At 35.7% G+C, this 12,100-nt stretch overlaps 1 protein-coding gene across 2 annotated transcripts in view; it reads left to right on the forward strand.

Annotated features, from left to right (window-relative positions):
• LOC134649369 (uncharacterized) overlaps positions 1–12,100 on the forward strand; it is a 117,655-nt gene that overhangs the window by 39,370 nt on the left and 66,185 nt on the right. The window contains exon 1 of one of the 2 annotated variants that reach the window (XM_063504091.1): positions 2,501–2,658. The exons of the other annotated variant lie outside the window; for it this stretch is intronic. Within the exon in view, the coding sequence (XP_063360161.1) occupies positions 2,578–2,658 (81 nt within the window). The 5' untranslated portion in view covers positions 2,501–2,577. Of the gene's footprint in view, positions 1–2,500; positions 2,659–12,100 lie in introns of those variants that run through there. 2 annotated transcript variants of the gene reach the window in all.

Here is a 12,100-nt window from a genome sequence, read left to right on the forward strand (position 1 = left end):
CGGATATATCGGTCATTGGCGTCCAAAAGGTTAAACAAAGTTTTGTTCGGAGCACTAAACACGAGTCACTACGAGTATATTTACCTAATACGTATTTGGTAAACCATACATACAAGTTTATGCAGCTGGTTTAATGTATGGTAATATATTAATACATAAAATCATTGATTATACTATAAATTATAATATCAGGTCCGTAAAATAACTCTTCAGCTACACCGGTTTAATGTATGCATACTACATATATTAACTTTTCTTATCAGTTAAGATTTGTGGTGTGTTTGAAGACAACCGTCTGATTTTTTTTGCCTCTCTCATTACCTTTATAAATTATCCAATTTAGTCTTTGTTAGTTTGCTGACATTTGCGATTATATTCTGGCAAACTAACTTTGTCAGTAGAAAAAGGCGCAAAATTTAAAATGTGTATGTGAGATCGAGATATTTAGAGAGGCCTACCTCTTTCAAGTTAATTCATGGGTTCATACGTATCTACGTATACTTTTACTAGCATGATCTGAGGTGAAATAACGTAGGTGTGCATTAGTTATTAAGTACTTAGTTCTATAGAAGCTTAATTGCTCGCACGTGTGTTGAGACAAAAGACTCATATATCTGTCAAGGCTTTTAATGAAAAGCTGAGCTGAATATTGTCTATCGAGTGACCTAATTATACGGCAGTGTGCAAGCAGTAGAACATTTAAGTATACTTGTAGATAATACAGGTTATAAAAGTTTATGTATTTCTTAGAATTAAGCTGTAAAACACAAGACACTAACTTTTGACATTATCCTACAAATATTTGTTACAACAGTCCAATACTGTTATTGTAAAGTCGGTATATTGATACCTACTTTATTTTCTTTGATTTAACTATCCATTTTTCCACTTAGTGCGAAAAGATCAACATAAAACCCTGGATTCTCGCAAGTTTATAAATCAAAAAACCTACTTAATATTAACACCGTAGACTTAAATAAGGGATCAGTGAATCGCCTTAGCCCTCATTTTAACGAACCTTTTTTGGCCGTCCCACCTGCTCGCGTCCAAAAAAAGGAGGCAGGTTATACCATACGAAATATTATTATTTTTGATTGAAGCCCTTGCACAATAATACGATCTCCGACCGTCTTTTGTAACGTGCGTACGGTAGATGGATTATGTTTTGGTTTGCTACCTAAACGTGTATTTAATAAATACACGTTTAGGTAGCAAACCAAAACATAATCCTGAGTATTTATGTAGAAACTTTGTATAGGGGCAACAATATGAATACCTACGGTTAGAATATTGACTTGGGTCAAAAACATCCGGGAAAACTGGCGTCTTTTCTGTGGATATTACAAAAGTTAACGATTTGGATACATTTATCTAAAATCTTATGCATAAAGTAAGATAGGTAGGCTTTAACGTCGCCCTCAGTTTATGATGTCCACAGAAAAGATGCACCTTAACTCATACCTACTAGAAAGTTTTTGACTCACCTAACCTAAGTAAGTTTTCCAGATTCCCTCTAGCTCAGCCATTCTCAAGGGTTCCGCGACACCCCTGCAGGGGTTCCGCAAGAATTTAGAATAATTTAGAATAATAAAATAACCATAATTATTATGCTTATTAATAAAAAAATACACTTCTAAAAACTATTGTTTTATTGTAGGGTTCCATCAAGTATTTCGCTTTCCAAAAGGGTTCCGTCAAAAAAAAGATTGAGAACCGCTGCTCTAGCTAATCAAAATACATAATTTTATCTAGCAACATACATATTATGTATTTGTGAAGATAGTATAAAACTGGTTATAGGTATTGTATGTTTTATATACCTACTCAATCTAAGATTGAACAGCCACTCTGCGACAAAACATTGAAAAACACTAGACAATCTTTCACATCCTTAAAAAAAATCTACCTATCCTTCTCATATTCCCATAATTATCCTTATTTTTATATCATCAGCGTTCCCGCGCTCCCGCGGGCGCTGTGACGTCACAAGAATCAAAATGGCCGCTTAAAACAAAAGCCTTACGCCAAGTTTTTTTTTTAAATCTATATGAAAGTTCTTAAAACAACGTCGGAAAGCTCATTTTCGCTTGGATCCTAGACAAACTGGAAACCCAGAGTGGACCATACGTATTCCGAACGCTTTTTGCCTCGCATTCGCGCTCTCCCAGTAATCACAATGGAGTAAAGGAGACGCGACAATTTTATAATTCTTTTCCGTTTTTCTTATTTTCCGCTGTTTTATTTGATAGCCGCAAGCGGCGCTAGTGTACTACAAAACTTCGCTCATACAAAATTCACTGTTTACTCCTTACAATAACCTGAAATAAACCTTTTGCATCAAAATTTAGGGTTCCAATTCTGAATTTCGAATACATATTTTGATCATGGGAAGCTACATACGAGGTTGGGAAAGTAAGTTCCATGTTGATTAGTTCCCGTACTGGCCGCTGGAAGCGCGGCGGTCGCCGGCGCGTACGCAGCGCCACACTCCCACGTCCGATCTCCCATAGTAAACACCGCGTTCGCGTTTCACTCCGTTTTCCCATGGACACAAATGGATTGTCAACATGAAAGTTTATGAAGTGCTGTGATGAGAACTGTGTGACAATGACAAAGGCTAAGATGACGAGGAATAGTGCCCTGTACCATAGTGCTAAGGTGAGTTTATTTGAAGCAACTAGGTATATGCATGTTGCACTTGTCTACCTTATTTCCCTTTGTATACTCGTAAGTAAACAGAAAGAGATCCCTTTAAGGGAAAATTTGCATAAGTAATTGACATTTTTATGTGTTATTTTGATTTCTAGAACGCATCTAGTACTAGTGAACACGATTACTAACTACACCATCTAAAGTTTATATAATCTTATTTCAAACTAAAGTTTTGATACGCCTATGCATGATTTTTATTATACAATTAGCATCTATTGTTAAAATTTCGGACAATAGACAGAATTAAGGCTTCAATGTCCATCAAATGCAAATCAGTCTTCAGTAAATATTAATGTAGGTAAACAATACTTTCATACTTTCATTTTGTAAATGGAAAAGCGGCTAAAGTTCGTATATAAAAGTTAATATATTATTGTAAGAGCCGGTTCCGCGCCCGCGCCACAATCTTGATCCCCCCCCCTTCCCCCCCTCGAACTCCTCTCCTGTGCCTCCCGGCCCTCTACAGCCTTTGATTTAAAATAAACGACTGAATCGTGCAGTATACGGGAAGAAATGACATGCTTTCTGAGTCCTTAGTACCTAGAAAGTGTGTGGTGATAGTTTTTGGATTGTGTGGTAATTTATTCACTCATATAGTCTTGGTAATTGTGGAAATGTTTGCACAGGAGTTATGACTTCGTATTCTTAAGCCTTTAGAATAATATATTACTTATGCCTATCACTAATAGTTGTACATAGGTTTTTGAACTATTATTGCATTAAAAATGATAAGCATTGCGATATTACTCGTATTTAATAATTACTAACGGTATCAAAAAATAAATGATATGAATGATATCACCTAGGAACCTACCTAGGAACTTATATCGAATTTTCTAATGAATAGATAAAACGTTTTTTCGCATCACGATTGCGATACCATCTACATATTATTGTTATTTCTATACTTAGGACAACCTCAAAAGTGTTTTCTCTGTAATTTTGCGTTTCCTACAATTCCCTTCTCGTGCAAACGACATCAACGCGTTCGAGTAAAAGAGAAAGCATAATAAACCCTCGTTTTCCCGTTCGAGGAAGCGAGACGGACACATTGTTTATATGTATATAAATGTGACGTTATCTATGAAAAGGGACCTTATTGTCGATGACGGTTACGCCATTATTAACAACGCTCCGATATAAATAAAATACCGCGCGACGCTGTGCGGCGTAAGCGCAATAGACAATAAGGTCCCTTTTCATAGATAATGCCCCAAATACAGGGATTTTGTACAGGTACGCAGGTACAAAAAAAACGGAGTGACCGTCGTTTCGGATGGACGCTCTCCCTATTTTAAAATAGGGATGTTCGTTAAAGTGGGTTAGGGCAATTTTTGAGTGCGTGTTTTGGACGGTGCCTTGGGGCAAAGTTCGTCTCGGCTAGTGACCACTAATGATGCGTAAATGGAACGATTTCTTTGACTTTTAATGTAAGATTCATTACACTTGACCCTAATGGGGTCGGATTTTATACGTTGGTAAAGCAGGGAAGATCGATGTTTATATAATATAAGAAAAAGAGTTGTGGTAATCCTTAATTGCTATAAGGTGCACGGGGGCAATTTCGACTGTGGGAAATTTCAACTAAAACGACGTTTTTCGCTATCAGTACATATATGGCACTCTAGTTAATAATGTAAAACATGGAACATATTTTGATTAGTTGAAATTTGCCGCAGTCGGAATTTCTCACTGCACCTTAAATAATGGTGATATTTCCTCACTGGCTACTGACGATACGTAAAACGGGATTTAGCATTATATGATAAATAATTTTCGGACGCGAATATTTTGGTGTCTTATCAATTTTGGAACTTATCAAGTAACATTAAATGAATAATGGATGCTTCTTAAGATAACGTATGAAGTATCACGTCTGTTCTGAATACTCTTAATATCTCGTATGTTTTTCCAAGATACATTACGTGCTTTAACTCTACAGATAATACAATACTGCGAAATGAGAGCACAAAATACTTACCAGTGTCAAATTGACGACCTCGTTAAACTTTGAATTGAATATCGTTTGAGTTATAAAAAGTTTTTAGCAAATATTTTTAAGAATTGAATAAAACACCAGAACGCAAGGTTACGTTAACATTAAGATGATCTTAAAAGAGACCTAAAAATGATTACCTATTAATGATCCTAAATCGAAACAAATATATATCTATAAAACTCACTCTGTTGTTCTACTCGACTGCAGAAAGGATGCTGTTGTATATACCTTCGTGTAGGTACTATGTCATAAAATGGTAGGTAAATAAGTTAGTAGGTATAGAGCTAAAGTGTTAATAGACATAGACACATATATATGATTAAGCATCTAACGACTTGCGTGTCGCAAACAATGATTTTTACCAGGAATCAGCAGATTTGTGGAGGCACTAATTTTATTTTAATGGTCGTAGAAACTCGTTCATTACTCTGATACGTATAAAAAGTAAATTGGCCGTTTTCGGCGACCAGAACCGGCCGGTTGCGGTTCTTTCGGCTTATACATATGTATGGTGGGCATGTGGCGCGGCTCGGATTTATAAATAGCAGATAAATTGCATATTTTATTCTTTTTTAATGCAAGCATCCATTCATTCAAGAAAGTGGGGTTTATTCCAAGAACTACACAAAATATAAAGTTATGATGGTTGGTGGTTGGTGCCTACGTATAAATCCTATAATAGAACCAAGAAGTGATTTGTAAACTATGTAGTTTTAAGATCTATGTAGGCAATTACTTTCATATGCATGTTGTGTCTGCGTGTGGGTGTCAACTCGAGAAATTTGCTTTTGTCGTCTTATTTTTCAATAAGTTTTAATACATTGGCAAATACATAAATAAACTTAGATATATGAAAACAAGAAAATTGGGCTCATAAAATATTAAACGTGCGGAATAATCGTACTAGGTAACTAATTGGGTAAATGCTACATATACAGGGTGCTTCCTGTAACAGGAGTAATAAATTAAACTAAAGGCTGTACTCCTCAAACTGACCAACATTTCTTCAGCAACTTTTAAAAATGATGAATCCTTTAGACTTCCTCTTTTTCATACAAAATAAATACCTATTGCCTTCAATGTACGCTGACATCAGTGTGTTTGACGTTGCTTGTCACGCTTTATACATAACAAAATTTGCAATAGGTACATTGCGTCTTAGAATAAACTTTATAGTGTAATAAAAATCAAAAATGAATTATTTTCAAAAGTTGCTGAACAAATGTTGGTCAGTTTGAGGAGTACAGCCTACAGTTTAATTTATTGCTCCTGTTACAGGAAACACCCTGTATAATAAAAAAAATACAAATGGACAGTTACTCTACATAACATTCGTAAACTTGTTATTACTGTTACAGTCGGAAGTGTGATAATTGATAACAATATTTCTTTCTATTCTAATTAAGTAACTTACTTATCATAACCTTATTTGTGTTTGATAACATTTAACCCCTTTGATATTGTTTTCAATTGTTGGTCAATATTTATTTTATAAATAAACTCTCGTTACGCATTATAGAATAAAGCAGCTCTCAAATTTTCTAAAAGTGAAAAAAATAATTTAGGTACGAGTGCATCCCAACTTGGTATTGCAAAATATCTTTGAAAATTAAAAAAGTCAAATTAAATCAATTAACAATTCTCAAGTAAATTGACATAAACGGATTTCACAAAATGTTGTTTATTTCTGCGCTTACACAATCAATGGACTAACTAAGTAATAATCGTAACAGTATCCGTAATTGGATTCGATATAGTCATTATTCGCCGATTAACTTATGCCCGAACACGTTTTACTTTCTTTCATAAAAATTTACAAAAATAATTGATTTCAAGTCAGATTGCAGGCCGTTTACCTTTCTTTCTTTACCTATTCGTCCATTTAACAGCCGTTGAACATTTGAACGTTTACCTTACCTACCTAAAGTGTCATTCTATGGAACTTGCTAACTATGTAAACAAAAGTCACTAGTAAATTGACATTCAGAGACAATTTTAATATGGCGGTTTGTTTACATAGTTATATAGCAAGTTCCATAGAATGACACTTTAGTGCAGGTTATTTTTATCAAGTCTGTGAACCAACCTAAACTTTTTGTAAATATTCTCTCGTCCATAACTATACATATAATTTTCATTTTGCCTGAAATAAATTCGACCGCATCGGAACCGGGCTGACAAAATTGTCGGGTGTCCACAAAACCAGCTATTACCGAGCATTTAACTCGCTCTGTTATTGCTCTTATTTAGCTGTCGAACGAGTTTACCAACTAAGACAAAATTGCGTAAAAGATATGTACCAATTTTACTTAAACTGTTTATGTACTTCCAACGGTTTTGGTTTTAAGACCAAAGTATGTCCACCGATGTGACAAAACGAAGCTAATACGGAGAATCATTCTTATTTTTTGAGAACCTCCTCTTTTTGAAATTTTGAAGCCGATTAAAAAGATAAGGCGACATGAGAACCTCATATTTTGAAATTTTGAAGTCGATTAAAAAGATAAAGTATTTACTGTGGTCGATAGTGTAACATTAAAGTGATCTTACAAAATTGCACGGTTCGATTTATTGAAAGCCCTTCACAATAGGGCTTGCCCTATGACAAGACAAGATTGTATTATCGATAAAGCTAGTAAAGCCGTATAAAATATATGATACATAACTACATACGTGAGAAAAGAACAGCTACATCTTTCTTTCTTGCTCCTACGGCGGGTATTTTATATGTAAGCAATTGTGTCACACAGGTGCTGATCCTACATAATATCAAGGCCAAAAGACAAAGTCCAACACTAATATAACAATAAGAATATGTAGGTTTGATCTTCTGGCACGAATTTGCCTTGTCAATAGTCAAGACAGAAAGTAGTTTAAATTAATTAAGTTAAATTAACCTTTCATACTTATGTGTGTGGTGGTCAAAACTCTTGGGTTCAAACCTAGGTTGTGCTGTATAGAATAGAAGAAATCGTTCTCGAAAAAAATGCAATAGTATGAGTAAATAAAAGTGAATATTCGGTCAGAATCCATTTCATAAGTACACAGACGAGAGGTCTTATTATAATTATTAAACACAAAAAAGATATACATACTTCTTTGAGATTATTTCGCGAAATGCAATGCCAATTTGTTTCATCTTTTTAGAGTTTGCAAGAATTTTAGAACCAGATTTATTACAAACCTCTTCTATGCAGATTACCTTCATCTTGCCTTTATCAAATTCACTTAAATCTTCCTTTTAATCGATGTCGGTCAATTCATTGTGCCAAGACTATTCATTCTTTTATGCACACACAGATTAACGACACATTTTATCAATAACTACTAGCTATTAATTATATCCGTTATAAAACTAAATACAATTTGGCATATTTTTGACGTAATCGTTGTTCAATTTTTATCGCCAGTAAAATGCATCGGACGTAAAAGTGCAGGCGCGGCTTCCGCAGGGGAAGTCTATATTTTGATTCAAATCTACTTCCGTCTGCGATGCGCGGGCGACGCTGCTAAATATTTGTTATTAAAAGTTCTGTTTATCGATTTTTTTAATAACAAATTGTTGCTGCAACATACTTTACAACATTTTTTTATTACTAGGTAAAGGATGACTCACGTTAGACCGGGCCGTGTCAGAGATTCCGGCGCTTACTTTTCTATGACAGATGACCGGTGATCACGTGATGCTTTCCATAGAAAACGGAGCTCCGGAAGCTCCGGCCCGGACACGGCCCGGTCTAACGTGATTCATCCTTAACTGGTCATCAATTGACTGAAGCCTCAATTGATGATAGAGATGGGAAAGTGGCCTACGCTCATCTTACCAGTTCAATACTCGTAATTATGTCAAACAAAATATTAATAATGGAATATTTAAATGTTTTTGTTAATGATTATAAAGAATGATTAGAAAGAAGAGGAGGTAACATCCATTGCATTTCAAAATTTATTTATTTTTTATCCAAACGTTAACATGTGTACTGTATAAAAATACGCCGGTTTTTCCGAACATGTTTGACCCATACAGTTGCTCAACGCCACATTCAAAAGAAAGATCCGAACGTCTAGTTTAGCTTAAGACAGATTACTGGGCGATTAGTACGATAAATCGTACTCTGTACGCTCCCACGAAACTCACAAGGCGTCAAATCGTAGTTTTTCCATTATACATTCAACGTGGGACGCATCACTGCTCTCCCTCGCACAAAAACGTGTAAACTGACCCTTACGTGATTCATTTGTGTCGAAAAAACCGCCAACAAGCGCAGATTACACGGTAAAAAGTTATTAATGTCGGTATTAATAGTTTTCGCATGAACCGCTTATTAGATTTCTTTAATCGGCGTTAATATGCTTTTAACTTTTTATTGCAAAACTTGACCCGTCTTATAACTAGTAGTTAAGGGTTAAGATAAAGCTTATTGTTTTAGAGGGTCTAGCCAAGATGACATCGTACATGGCGCGACGATCGCCAAACGAAAAATAAAAATGTATCGGGATGATAGATGATACGATAAGTCAGGTGACTAAATCCATACATTAATATTTTTGTTTAGATTGGCGTTTTCAATCAACGATTGTCATGTTTGCTAGGCTCCCCTGTAGTTGCTTATTGATGTTTGCCTTCAAGATAGTATTTCTCAGGTAATTACAGACGAAGATAGCGAATTCCACTTTTCAACAATTCACATTGTAAAAAAATGCAGTGATTTATCTTATTAGTTGAAAAAGTCACATATCTATAAATAACTTGAGACTAGGAATGAATTTGTTTTTGTTTAATGTTGTCAAGTGGCCATAGAGCCATACCGAGAAACAGCCCTTATCCCGATAACGCAGCAAAAAAGGAGTTTCGCTAAACTCAAGTGCTAACTAATCACCTCTATTGTTCTATTTTGCTAATAAACAACACGTGTTTACAGTAAACTTACAACTCCCTTCGTGTAAAACAACACGGTGAAAAGTCTACTCTATGCCATTAACATTAGATTGAGTATACAACGACTATATCTTTATAACACATGATGATTACGAACTTGTGTCCGTCGTCCCGTTATATGCGCTAGCACCTACCGCGATCCAAAAGATCGTAAGTCTAGCCAAAATGAATCTACATGCGCCCTTTTCTTGCTGTGTCAGCCCTCGTTAAGGCTTCGCATAGATATGAATACTCGTAAGCTACTGGGTTTTCACTGGGTTGGCTAAAAACCAATATAAAAAGCTTACCTTGAGAGTCAACTAGGTATAACGATCAGAGAGCAAGCTTAACTGGTTGATTGTAGGTGATGCGCTTGGTAAAATATGGGAAGAACTCTTGATGTACGTAGATAGTTAGCTACTGCTTCTGATAGGCACGTGCAATCCTTACATTAAGTCTATTCAGGTACGAAAAAGATTCTTCTGCTGTTCTTATAATGGGAGAAAATCTCATCTGCACATATAAGGTGTTTTTAAAAGAAAGATACGATTACGGATTATGTACGTATTAGGGTAAAGTAGTCTATAAGGAGGTATACAGGCCACAGGGCCTATGCTCTGAAAAGACACTCTTCGTGGTAGAGTTATCACCAACGTCTGAAAACGCATGTACCTATTAATGTATACCTTTAACTTTACTTGTGAGTAGTAGTAGTAGTAGTAGTAGTAGGCATCTTCTGCAGTTGATCTTCTTAATATGAGTATTAGGTAGATTAGCTACAGATATAGTTGACTTCTGACTCTAGGTACACATACACGTTATGGGTCCTGAGCAAGTTGCTTGCCAAGATTAATAAGCGGTGTATTTTTTAATCAGTCAACCACATCAATACGTTTACTTAAAAAATATTTTTGCACTAATACTTTAAGTGTGCTATGAATATTTTAACTTTGTGCCTTGTTTACCGCGTAATTACTTTTATCTCTCCACCCATCAAATGTTATTAGAAACGAATTAAAAGCGGTCGCTCAAAGGCGTGTGCCGGCTATATTCCTAATTTTTATAACCCTTTACTTTTCGTACTAATTAAAATGCCAATGTAAAAGCAATATTAATTCAAAATGGCTAACATTCGTTTGAAGTACCTGTAATGTGTAAAGGTTTTTATCAATTTCGTGTTTCTAAATAGTCTTTATTTTTTCTCTTCCATTTGTGAGATATTTTATCTGTTTGTCACGAGCTAAAGCTAAAAGCACACCGGTTTTCTGGAGCACTTAGCGCGCTTGACGAAAATGGCTTCAGTATTTCACAATGCTTGTGTGCGTAAAGGTTTAGAGGATTGTTGAGCGATAGTGTCGTTGTTTACACTTTACAAAATACAATACGTAGAATACGGTTTACAACTCTCATAAGGTCAGTCAGGGCAATTACAAAATACAAAAAGTCTAAAGCTAGAGCTACTTATATTAAGGGCACAATTTCGCCAGGCATAGATTCACCCATGATATAACTGACGCTAGGTCTAGACTCACTTCTGGTATTTTAAGAGGAGTTGCATTTGCCCCATAGTTGCAATTGCGCTGGCTGACCTTACAATATTAGGTTCACTCGCTATTCCTAATCCTAGCCTAAATACCTTAGGGTTTGCCGACTTTACCCGTATTTTTTGTTCAATTAACATTTCAGCAACAATCAAGCCTTAACACACCCATTTAAAATACCGCTTCTATTCTCGTCTGTACCTTAGTTACGCGAGTGAAAAAGTGTTTTAGCATCTTCTCGGAAATGTTGATGGTTGGCGCGAGCATCTGTCATTCCTTGCGCGTAATCAGAACTCGCCATGTTCCCTTTGAATTTACACATAACCAGCGTAAGGTGATCTTGAGATCTGTAACGCCTGTGCTTTAGCGAAGAGCAGATTTATAATGGTTCATCTGAGACTACGTAGGCAATGCAATAGGCAATAACAGCTACGTATGTACTGTACTTACGTACGTAGATTGTATAGCCAAGGAAGTACCGTAAACTTAAGGCACCTAAGTACAGTAAGTACCCAGGCCTGTTGATCGTATGCCGTACGCACTAAGCACAAGTAGGCACATCGGAGCTGATGACATTGGCAATATTATGACCCGTTTTGTAAATGTCACAATAAAAAAGCGGCCATGTGCGAGTCGGACTCGCCCATGAAGGGTTCCGTATTTAGGGGATTTATGAAGTATTAAAAAAAAACTACTTACTAGATGTCGTTCAAACCAATTTTCGGTGGAAGTTTGCATGGTAATGTACATCATATATTTTTTTTAGATTTATTTTACTTATTTTAGAAGTTACAGGGGGGGGGGACACATTTTACCACTTTGGAAGTGTCTCTCGCGCAAACTATTCAGTTTAGAAAAAAAATATATTAGAAACCTCAATATCATTTTTGAAGACCTATCCCCATACCCAGATACCCCACACCCCACACG

Source organism: Cydia amplana, chromosome 7, assembly GCF_948474715.1.
Source record: "Cydia amplana chromosome 7, ilCydAmpl1.1, whole genome shotgun sequence".
Lineage (NCBI taxonomy): Eukaryota > Metazoa > Arthropoda > Insecta > Lepidoptera > Tortricidae > Cydia > Cydia amplana.